General features: G+C 47.1%; 1 protein-coding gene across 2 annotated transcripts; it reads left to right on the top strand.

The window, feature by feature from the left end:
* The first annotated feature begins 3,394 nt into the window (after positions 1-3,394).
* LOC140105549 (pancreatic lipase-related protein 2-like) lies at positions 3,395-12,704 on the top strand. Of its 2 annotated transcripts, none has more exons than XM_072129508.1 (13): positions 3,395-3,548; positions 3,834-3,885; positions 4,477-4,631; positions 5,661-5,786; positions 8,252-8,392; positions 8,978-9,086; positions 9,157-9,267; positions 9,343-9,447; positions 9,800-9,918; positions 10,747-10,876; positions 10,950-11,061; positions 11,597-11,770; positions 12,295-12,704. In XM_072129508.1, exons 2-13 carry the CDS (start codon positions 3,834-3,836, stop codon positions 12,413-12,415), a joined length of 1,455 nt encoding a protein of 484 aa, XP_071985609.1. In that variant the 5' UTR covers positions 3,395-3,548; the 3' UTR covers positions 12,416-12,704. The 2 variants fall into 2 exon arrangements, with proteins under 2 accessions (XP_071985609.1, XP_071985610.1); XM_072129509.1 differs by having other exon boundaries at positions 12,315-12,704.

The raw sequence follows: 12,704 nt of genomic DNA on the forward strand, positions 1-12,704 counted from the left end.
TGAGGATACGGGGGTGACACAAGAGCTTACAGTCTATGAGGATGAGGCGATGACACAAGAGCTTACAGTCTATGAGGATGAGGGGGTAACACAAGAGCTTACAGTCTATGAGGATGAGGGGGTGACACAAGAGCTTACAGTCTATGAGGATGAGGGGGTGACACAAGAGCTCACAGTCTATGAGGATACGGGGGTGACACAAGAGCTTACAGTCTGAGGATACGGGGGTGACACAAGAGCTTACAGTCTATGAGGATAAGGGGGGACAAATGGAAATCCTTTATTATCAATCGCCTGAGGAAGAGAAGTTACAGATAACTCTAACTGAATGGTACCTAATAGAGAGCCTAAACTTTGGGTGCCCTAAGAGCGTAGGGATGTGTTCCACCCAATGCAACGTCCACAAAAAATACAGAATTTCACAGAAACGACCCTGTAACTTCTGACTTTAGGGTCGGGGACGCCATCTTGGATTTCTGTGTCAGGACGTGCTTGTGAGTTTCTGTGTCTTTCTGCTCGGAGCCTATAGCCACACTCCCCTGTAGTCATCACGGAGCTCACACTGACACACACCCTGTCACATTTAATGGCATCATGCCAGACATATGGTTGGCCGTTTTTAAGCATGCGTTTTTTTGAAAACGCATCAGTGTTTGTCCGGTTTTCCCAATTATCTTAATTAAAAACGGACAAAAACTGATGCGTTTTCAAAAAAATGTACTAAAAACGGGTTCAAAACGCCACATGTGCCACCACCCTTAGTCCACATACACAGGATGGAAGAAGAAAATGGTGGGAGGACATTGTCGCCCTCTCCATGTCAGGAGCTGTTAGGGAGACTGATCACCTCTCTAGGAGGTATACAGAGAACTTAGTAATTGCAGCTGTAGCCACTACCTGGTAAGGCAAGTGTTAAGTATACCAAATGTTATTGTCCAATGATATTTCTTGTGACATTGTAAAGCAAGCTGGAAGCTGATTGGAGAAGTGCTACCACCTGACCAAGGGAGTATATAAACCCTGGTGGGCTGGAGCACAGGAGGAGAGAGACTCCATCTTGGAGCACATGTCTGAGGTTCTAGCAAGCAGAGTGAGAAGCAGATGTGTCCAGGTAAACTGCCTGACACATTAGGGCAAGTCAGGAGACTTAAGCCCCAGAGCAGAGGTCCACCATCTTGTCTAAGCTCTACCAGCCCAGCCTGAAGCTACTACCAGGCTGTGAACAACCTTCCTGCTCACCAGCTATATCCCATCAGCTCCCCCCTCCCAGCTCTGCTGAATCTGCTGTTATTGTTTGGCCGTTGCCTGATGTTGAGTAAAGAACTTTAAGTTGATTTGCACAATGCTGCCTCCGTCTGATCCCTGTATACGGATGTTACCACCATGGGCTCCCCCATCCATCACCCAGGGACTCATCCTAAAGACACTGCAGGGGTTGCCCCAGGGAGAACCAGTACATCAGCCTCTCCCTCCATATTTCTTGCACACACCACCTGCTGGAGACCTGCCAGGCTGTAGGACATCCCTCCGGTCCCCATACCAAGCACCGTGACACTAGCGTGCCTAGGCCGCAACCGCCAGCCACTCCGGTATCACACAGGATAGGATTAGATACAGAGCTCAGCAGACATTATCACACAGGATGGGATTAGATACACAGCTCCGCAGACAGTATCACACATGATAGGATTAGATACACAGCTCAGCAGACAGTATCACAAATGATGGGATTAGATACACAGCTCAGCAGTCAGTATCACACATGGGATTAGATTTATGGCTCAGCAGACTGTATCACAAAAGATAGGATTAGATACACAGCTCAGCAGACAGTATCACAAATGATGGGATTAGATACACAGCTCAGCAGTCAGTATCACACATGGGATTAGATTTATGGCTCAGCAGACAGTATCACACAGGATGGGATTAGATACACAGCTCAGCAGGCAGTATCACACAGGATGGGATTAGATACACAGCTCAGCAGGCAGTATCACACAGGATGGGATTAGATACACAGCTCAGCAGACAGTATCGCACATGATAGGATTAGATACCCATCTTAGCAGACAGTATCACACACAAAATGATTAGATACACCGCTCCGCAGACAGTATAACACATGATGGGCTTAGATACACTGCTCAGCAGACAGTATCACACAGGATGGGATTAGATACACAGCTCAGCAGTCAGTATCACACAGGATAGGATTAGATACACAGCTCAGCAGTCAGTATCACACAGGATAGGATTAGATACACAGCTCAGCAGACAGCATCACACAGGATATGATTAGATACACAGCTCAGCAGTCAGTATCACACAGGATAGGATTAGATACACAGCTCAGCAGACAGTATCACACAGGATATGATTAGATACACAGCTCAGCAGACAGTATCACACATGATAGGATTAGATACACAGCTCAGCAGTCAGTATCACACAGGATAGGATTAGATACACAGCTCAGCAGACAGCATCACATAGGATAGGATTAGATACACAGCTCAGCAGGCAGTATCACACAGGATAGTAATAGATACACTTCTCAGCAGACAGTATCACACAGGAAAGGATTACATACACAGCTCAGCAGACAGTATCACACAGGATAGGATTAGATACACAGTTTAGAAGACAGTATCACATAGGATAGGATTAGATACACAGCTCAGCAGACAGCATCACACAGGATATGATTAGATACACAGCTCAGCAGACAGTATCGTACAGGATAGGATTAGATACAGAGCTCAGCAGACTGTATCACATATGATAGGATTAGATAGACAGCTCAGCAGACAGTGACACAGGATAGGATTAGATACAGAGCTCAGCAGACAGTATCGTACAGGATAGGATTAGATACACAGCTCAGCAGACAGTATCACACAGGATAGGATTAGATACACAGCTCAGCAGACAGTATCGTACAGGATAGGATTAGATACACAGCTCAGCAGTCAGTATCACACAGGATAGAATTAGATACAGGAGCTCAGCAGACAGTATCACACAGGATAGGATTAGATACACAGCTCAGCAGACAGTATCACACAGGATAGGATTAGATACACAGCTCAGCAGACAGTATCGTACAGGATAGGATTAGATACACAGCTCAGCAGTCAGTATCACACAGGATAGAATTAGATACAGGAGCTCAGCAGACAGTATCACACAGGATAGGATTAGATACACAGCTCAGCAGACAGTATCACACAGGATTGGATACAGTTCTTGCACACAGTCAGTATATAGCAGTGTGGGCAGTATACAGGGTGCAGATTGGAGGTGACGTGTTGTTGGGGGGGCGGGGGATTCGTATACCCCCCCCCCCCCCCCACTATAAATCTCCAGGTAATCTCCGTGCTGCCGGTGATGATCTCAGGTGCGCTGTGTACACTTTACGGCGTCACATGTCATTGGATAATCCGCCGGCGCCCCCTCTGCCCCTCAGGCTCCTGTGGTCTCAATCTGCCACTGGACAAAAGAGCTGACACTCGAATAACTGAACCTGCCTGGACCTGTCCTCTCAGGTGAGTGTCCCCCTCCCCATCGCCCTCTGGGTAACATATGTTTTTGGTGACACCTCATAGATCCTTCTCCGGGTTACCTGGACACCCGGCAGCTATATGACGGGGACATAGTATGGGGCGCTGCACCTATTATTATTATTATTATTCCCAGGAATGTTGGGAATAACTAATATCGCGACATGTATCTCATTTGTATCCATCTAGGGGGGGGGGGGGGGGGTGATGGGGCCCACATTTTATTCTGTGACTATGACAATATGCAATGTGCTTTTCCTCCTCCTCTAGATGATCACTACTACTCTAATCATCCTCTTCCACCTCCCAATGGCTGTTCTGGGTGAGTACAGACTAATGGGGGGGTCCATCGTTCACTGAACCCCCATCTGTACCAATCATCTACCAGGTTTAATGGTCCTTAGATAGACCCCACATCTGCCACATCACCATGGTATGGGGGTCACATGGGGTCAGCAAGGTCCTGGCCCTGACATCTGCTAGATTGCATTGCTTACTTCCATGCGGCTGACTCTGCAACTCAAGAGGTGAGGTATAACCCCCATCATCATCATTATCATATGTCTATGGGGCAAAAGTGAGGTATAACCCCCATCATCAAATGTCTATAGGGCGGAGGTGAGCCATAACCCCCAACATTATATGTCTATAAGGCGGAGGTAAGGTGAGGTATAACCCTCATCATTATATGTCTATGGGGCAGAGGTGAGGTATAACCCTCATCATTATATGTCTATAGGGCAGAGGTGAGGTATAACCCTCATCATTATATGTCTATAGGGCAGAGGTGAGGTATAACCCTTATCATTATATGTCTATGGGGCAGAGGTGAGGTATAACCCTCATCATTATATGTCTATGGGGTGGAAGTGATGTAAGGAGCTGTGACCCTGCTGTCTGTGACCCTCTGTAGGGAAGGAGATCTGCTATGAGCGTCTGGGCTGCTTCTCCGATAGCAAACCCTGGTCCGGGACCCCCAGGAGGATGAAGATCCCCTTGCCCTGGGCCCCGGAGAAAATCAACACCCGTTTCTTCCTCCTCACCAGGAAGAATCCCGACCAGCACCAGGTGAGTCCTTCTTGCGGCCAGGGCCGGTGTTAGGGGGCGTCAAATGGGCATTAGCCCAGGGCCCCCTGTCCTAAAGGGGCCCCCTGCATGTGGACTTTTGTGGGCAGAAGAACCCCCTTGGTTGACACCTGGGTGGAGATACTTCTCATCTGTCTCCTGTCTGTATATCTATCATCTATGGGTCTAGTTATCCATCTCCGATAAATCTATCATCTATCTATAAATCTCTATCATCTCTCCTATGTATCTTCTATCATCCATCTCCCCATCCTCTGTCTCTCCTATAACATTCTCCTACAGCCCCATATTACAGATACTTCCCTACTACTGGGTGTAACTACAAAGTGTTATTATTGTGCCTCTTACTGTGACTCCTCATAAAATAGTTTTAGTTTGGGGCCCCACTTTTTGATGTGCCCAGGGCCCCACTTAAACCTGGCCCTCTCTGCAGCTACAGGAGCCTCTCTGTTAGATCAGGCTGTGCTGACAAATCTTATGAGCTTCCTCTATTACGTTTATGGCCTGCAATACCGGCCTTCACCACAGGTGCTCACCATAGGCTCCAGTGCAACAGCGCCCCCATCCTGTTCTCATTTCAGCAAAGCAACTGCAAACGAATAAAGAAGATGAGAGAGGAAACAAACCAGTTTCCCCAGTTCAGTTCTCTGTGTTTCCATTATGTGAGGCCGCCCCTCCCCCGCTGTCAGTAAATCTCCGCCATACTCCGCTCCACATTACACTTTTACCTTTCTCATTTTTACTTTTGTGCTGTTATATAATATCTCTGCCTGGAAACTGTCAGCAAGCAGCCGGGGGTGGATCTGATTCTATGTGATTCTGGTTCTGCTTCCCTTATTATTTGTGCCTCATCCCAGTAACTGCAGCAGGTGCCAGGACTGGTCATACATGTAATACCCTCCTGCAGCCACTGGGTGTCAGCATCTGCACGGAGAGAAACTGACAAGAAAAACTGCAAAACGGAGATTATTCATCAATAAGAAATAAACTGAAGTTTTTTTTTTTCTGCAGGAGATTGATGCAATAGACATGCAGAGCCTGCAGGGGGCGCCCTTTGACGCCTCACACAGGACGTGTTTCATTGTACATGGCATGGGAGACAGGGCAGAAAATAACTGGGTGCCCCAATTATGTCAGGTAAGTATATGCACCAGAGACTCCGCCCCTTCCCAGGTAGATCCCGCCCACAGAGGCTTTATATCACCTCCTGGGTACATAATAATGTCCTACTATATACTTCCTGTATAACACTACAGTATACTCCCTGTATAACACTACCGTATACTCCCTGGATAACGCTACAGTATACTCCCTGGATAACGCTACCGTATACTTCCTGTATAACACTACCGTATACTCCCTGTATAACGCTACAGTATACTCCCTGTATAACGCTACAGTATACTTCCTGTATAACACTACCGTATACTCCCTGTATAACGCTACAGTATACTTCCTGGATAACGCTACCGTATACTCCCTGGATAACGCTACAGTATACTCCCTGGATAACGCTACAGTATACTCCCTGTATAACACTACCGTATACTCCCTGTATAACGCTACCGTATACTCCCTGGATAACGCTACCGTATACTCCCTGGATAACACTACCGTATACTCCCTGTATAACACTACCGTATACTCCCTGTATAACACCACCGTATACTTCCTGTATAACACTACCGTATACTTCTTGGATAACACTACCGTATACCCCCTGGATAACACCACCGTATACTTCCTGTATAACACTACCGTATACTTCCTGGATAACACCGCCGTATACCCCCTGGATAACACTGCCGTATACTTCCTGGATAACACTGCCGTATACTTCCTGGATAACACTACCGTATACTTCCTGTATAACACTACCGTATACTTCCTGGATAACACCGCCGTATACTTCCTGGATAACACTACCGTATACTTCCTGTATAACACTACCGTATACTTCCTGTATAACACCACCGTATACCCCCTGGATAACACTACCGTATACTTCCTGGATAACACTGCCGTATACTTCCTGGATAACACTGCCGTATACTTCCTGGATAACACTACTGTATACTTTCAGAGTAAATGGAGGCCCAGTTGTTGTGGTTAAACACAAGAGTACAAATATTTTATTGAACAAAGGAAACAGACACTACAAGGGTTAGAGATAATCAAAACGTTTGACCTGAGCAAATAACACAATGTGGAGATCCGGTGAGGCTCCACCCACTGGAAATGATGGGGGTGTATCTCACCTGACCGCATGATACATCATGGGAGTATGTATCAGTAGTAGAGGCACATCAAAACCCTGGATACCAAGGTAGGTTTGTTTATCTCTAAGACACTTATCTCTGTTGACAAGGGTGCACCACCCATAAGGTGAGTTGAGCCTCTCGCCTCAGGCAGCACCAGCTGAAGGAACTGTACTGCTTTGACAGAGTGCACCAACTTTTTTTGGTGCACCTTTAACATGGGGCGTGCAGAAAAAGACACTTTAAAAATACTTTATAGCAGCTTGCGCTGAAAAAAAGATGCAAATTCAGACAACAAACTGTCGCAGGGGCCATTGTCTCTTGGGGCATGGAGAACCCACATACTAAAAAATAAGAATATTGTTGTTAACATTTACAAAACACTATGTTAATGCTATATAAATGTTGCAATAACGCTTGTGTTTAATACGCACACGCATTGCATTTAACCCTTAATGACCGCCGTGTTGGGTTTTAAGGGTACTTCTTCTGATGCGCCGTCTTTCTACATCGCTGCATCAGAAGAAGATTGCGGGACATCGGGACCCACAAGCGTTGGTGTCTGACTGTGACATCACAGCCCAGACCCGGCACTGACACATGGGATCGGAAAAAACTCTGATCCTGGGTGTTCAACCCCTTACACGCCACGGTCAAGCATGACCGTGTATGTGTCCCCCCGTGTATCCAACCCCCTCCCCCCGGTCAGCTTATCGGGCGATCCGATCCATCTGGCCACAGCCACGGGGTCCGGAGTGTGCCCCGAGGCTGCCCAATCCTGCCTCCTTGAAAAACTTCCCTTAATATACAATTTTTTATCAAATACCCTCACAAAAAATGTTCTAAAAAGTGATCAAAAAAAGTTACACTCCCTACCATCAACCACTGGAATCAAAGATTGTAAACCAAGCACCCTGACATACTGGTGCATGCCCCCTCTAGCAGGAGCTGCTCTTCTTTTAGCTTCTTATGCACTGGTTTTTACAAAAAAAGGGCTTAAAAATTTATGCAAATGGAATTTGCATAATTTTAAGAGCTTTTTTTTTAATAAACCAGTGCATAAGAAGCTAAAAGAAGAGCAGCTCCTGCTAGAGGGGGCATGCACCAGTATGTCAGGGTGCTTGGTTTACAATCCTTTATCCTGGTTGTAGATGTCCTTTAGGCTTTATTATAGTTCTTCAGCTTTGTAGTGTTTGCATCCATTGTTCAATAAAGTGTCTGTTCTCGTCATCTTATGTTATTCATGGTGTGGTTCTCGCGGGTCTCCCGGGTTGTACTTTTCCTCTCCCTTTTGTCTCTCTCCTCTGTGAGTCAGTAATGGATGTGTGTGTTGCTGTACGGCAGGAGATTCTCCAGGTAGAAGATGTGAACTGTATTGGGGTGGACTGGCACCACGGCTCCGGGAACCTTCTCATCTACAACCAAGCGACCAGCAATGTACGAGTGGTGGGAGCCGAGATCGCCTCCGTCCTGAGGACCTGGCAGGTGAGAAGAGGTCCATCTCACTGGTAATAACCAGCCACATCTGCCACATGTCTGCTCATAAAGGAGCACATGCGGCCAACATGTCATGCTACACCTACTGTACGATCTCTTCTCAGTTGTATCCCAATGACTTCTCTCATGCTGCACCTACTCTCTAGATCTCTCCTCCTCGTTGCTCTTTCCTCAGTATGATTTCCATGACTCCTCTCATGCTGCACCTACTCTCTAGATCTCTCCTCCTCGTTGATCTTTCCTCAGTATGATTTCCATGACTTCTCTCATGGTGCACCTACTCTCTAGATCTCTCCTCTTCGTTGATCTTTCCTCAGTATCTTCTCCATGACTTCCCTAATGTTGCACCTACTCTCCAGATCTCTCCTCCTCATTGATCTTTCCTCAGTATCATCTCCAGGATTTTGCTCATGCAGCACCAACTCACTAGATCTTTTCTGCTCCATGATCTCTCCTCAATCACATCTCCAGGATTTCTCTCATGCTGCACCTTCCCTATAGATTTCTCCTCCATCTCTTCTCCAGGATCCCTCATATGTTTTGCTTATTCTCTAGATCTCTTCTCCCCTCTAGAATGAGTTGGACTATTCTCCCACAAATGTCCATATAATAGGTCACAGTCTCGGGGCTCAGGTGGCTGCAGAAGTGGGAAAGAGACATCCAGGGATCAGGAGAATCACAGGTGTGTAAGTTAGGACACAGAGGTCATATATGGTGGACATACAAGATCAATGGCTCCATTTCTCTGGCAGGTCTGGACCCGGCTCGGCTCCATTTCGAGGACACCCCAAGAGAGGTCTCACTTGATGCCTCTGATGCCAACTTTGTGGACATCATTCACACGGACACACACCCTCTCTTAGGTACACCCCACTTCAGGTGAAATCTCTGTAAGATGGTGAGTCAATGGTGACATCTTCTCACTGTCTTCATGGCAGGCCTTGGCCTGATGAAGCCGGCTGGTCACTTTGACTTCTATCCCAATGGTGGACAACATATGCCGGGCTGCCCGGACCGTCTCAGCTTCCTTAATAACATGAACGGTGAGTCCTGCCCTTGAGGGCACCAACTTATAAGCATCCAGTCTTCTTTTTCTGTTAGTTGCACTTTCGAATCTGTTAGAGATTTCCATCATGCTTCTTAATTAAGAGTTACTCCCATCATTAGCCATCACGGATGTTCATAGAGGTTTAAAAAAAGGTTCATAGGTTGGGGTCTCACCTCTCCAGTGACAAGCTTGAATGACCTGTGTTCTCCAGATTGGTAAGCGGGTAAGAGAACTCTACAGGGTGGGGACATCCTGCAGTGGCTCCTCTACACTGGACTTGGTTGCAGGGTAATTGGCTTCCTATAAGCGCATGATACCAGATAACAATAGTCAATCTCTATCCTCAGCTCTTGTGGAAACCATCGCTTGCAACCACCAACAGGCTTCCCGCTATTACATAGAGAGCGTCCGCAGTCCAGGGGGCTTCCTCAGCTACCCCTGCCCCGACTATGAGAGCTTTAAAGATGTAAGTCACTTCACTGTCTACACGAGACTCCCTTTGTATATGAGACAGGTGCCCCAGATTCCTCAAAACTCTTGCACGGTCTTCATGAATCTGGCGCCCCCTGCACTGCTCGGGAAGTGGGAACCATTTTTTTTGATGCACTTTGTTCATGCTGCAGGATTGTGCCACAGTTTACAGGTTCTTTCTAGTGCAAATTCACATAAAACTGGCGCAAACAATTCAACCCCCTTGTATAGAGGACACCATATGCATGTAAGACGCCCTGCGCATACGGGACGCCCTCTGCATGTGGGGCGCCCTGAGCATACGGGACGCCCCATATATATAAAAAGCTCATAAATAATAGAAATAGTAGCTGGATCCCCATCAGGGTTATAATCTCACTGAATAGTTATCAACGCATCCAAAATGAAGAAAAGAAATGAGATCTCCTGGTGGGAACACACCCACTCCACACCGAAACCTGGACACCATGCACATCCTGGGGTTCTGAAGTGAGAAGTTCTAACTTCTTGGAGGAGTTCTAGCTTCTCATTGGAAAGTCATTGGGTCAGGGTCCATCGCTGCTTTCCTCTAATTACTCCAGGACTGCAGGAGGAGCCAGTGTGAATCATGTCCTGGATGTGGTTGTGGAGCGGGTCTGATCTGATCCGGAGATCTCCGTTCTCTTCCTCATTTATCCCGGATCAGGGTGGAGCTGCTACTTCTATTACTTCTCTGTGACTTTGCTGCACTTGTCCATTTGGAAGTAAACCCAGTTCTGACCGCTAAGAGGAGTCCATGAGAATTGTTGAAATGTTGTTCGCCGGTCTTTGCTGTGTCCCCCAGGGCTCCTGCTTCCCCTGCCCCCCTGCCGGGTGCCCACCCATGGGACACTATTCAGAGCCGGAGCACAGCGTTACATCTGGAGGCCAGACCTACTACCTGCACACCGGACCGGACCCGGGCCACTTCTCCAGTGAGTATGGGAACACACCGTGTATAAGACTCTGGTGTATTAGAACGTGTTCACTGCGTGTTCTCTGCTGCAGGTTACAGGTACAAGGTGACGCTCATCATCCTCGGAGCCTGGAAGGTGTCGGCGCAGATCTTCATTACTCTGTTTGGAGATGAGAGATCCTCGGATGAGCACCAGGTTATGACGTGAGTGATGAGTTGGATATGGAATGACACACAGGGGCAGGGTCATGTACTGCATGGGAGGGGTTATATATAGTGAGAGGCGGGGTTATATACAACAGCGGGGAGGGAAATGCACTGCACCAGAGGGGTCTTAAACAATGAGAGCCGGGTTCACATAAAACAGGGAAGAGGTCGTATATAGCAATGGAGGGTCATCTACAGGAGAGCAGGTCATATGCAGCAGGGGTGGGTTATATACAGCAGGGGAGGGGTCTTATACAGTGAGATATGTGTCATACAGCAGGGGCAGGTCATGTACAGCAGGGGCAGGTCATGTTCAGCAGGGGAGGAGTCTAGTATAGTGAGAGGTGTGGTCATTTACAGCAGGGAGGAGTTCACATACAACAAGGGGGGTGTTCACATAGAGAAGGGGCGGGTTATATACAGGGGTGGATGAGAGGGGTCACATATAGAATGACATGGAAAGTGAGGAAACGGGAAGGGTTAGGGTAGAGAAATTGTGTTATAAACTACAAATATTATCCCTGTCTCTTAGGGGATCGTTCACACCCGGAGATTCTTACTCTGGTTTCATTGATTCGGAGATAAAAGTGGATGAAGTGAATTGCGTGGATTTCCTGTGGACTCCGTCACCACCGCAGTCAAATGTTTTGCGCCACCAGATGGGGGCAGCGAAGATCGATTTCCAGTCTGGAGAAGACGGCAGAATGTGAGTATCTCTCTATACTGTGACATCGCTCTTACCCCGGGGGGAATTTGGCAAAATGGCAAATATTTGTTTTTGTACAGAAGGTAACATTTTTTAAAAACCTAATAAAACCTATATAATTTTGGTGTCCTGTGATTGTATCGACCCAAAGAATAAAGAGGAAGTGTGATTTGGAGAGCAAAATGAAAGCCGTAAGAACAGAACCCACAAGAAAACGCAGCAAATGTGGGTTTTTTTGGTCAATTTCACTGCATTTAGAATTTTTTTTCCAGCATATAAACGGTGCCACTAAAAACGACAATTTGTCCGACAGATAATAAGGCATTGCACGTCTCTGTAAATGTAAAAAATTTGCTCCGTCGAGGAGAAGGTTGTAGAGAGGTGGCTGCAGGCTGACCTCGAAATTTTTGTTCCTTTTTTTTGGTTTCTTTTTGCAAAAAATACGTATGAGCCTTTTGACCATAAGCCTGAGCTATGACCTTCTTATCGGCTAGAAGAACCCACATGTCAACACTTCTCCACAGATTCTCCTTCTGCACCACAGGAACAGTGAGGGACAACACGGCACAGACACTGGGCCTCTGCAGAGAGACCCCCTACTGGCTGCAGGGCCACAGGACAAAGACTCTCCGTGACTTCCTGTAACTACTGAGCAGCCGTCACCCAACCACTGCCCCATGATGATGGTGACCATGAGTGGTGCCTGGGTGCTACAGGAACCTGAACCAGGACCACAGAGACCACAGAACATGGAGAAGCTCAGACAGACCCCGAGGACAACCAGAAAAAGCTGAGGGACATACAATATGGCCTCTGTGACAGCGAAAAGTCTGAGGCAAATGTCCAGAACTAATATATTTGTCAATTTATACGTCACCAGAGAGACCCGGGCAACATACAACATGGCCCTGATATACCAACATAATAAAAAGCA

This window comes from Engystomops pustulosus, chromosome 11, assembly GCF_040894005.1.
Source record: "Engystomops pustulosus chromosome 11, aEngPut4.maternal, whole genome shotgun sequence".
In the NCBI taxonomy this organism is placed as follows: domain Eukaryota; kingdom Metazoa; phylum Chordata; class Amphibia; order Anura; family Leptodactylidae; genus Engystomops; species Engystomops pustulosus.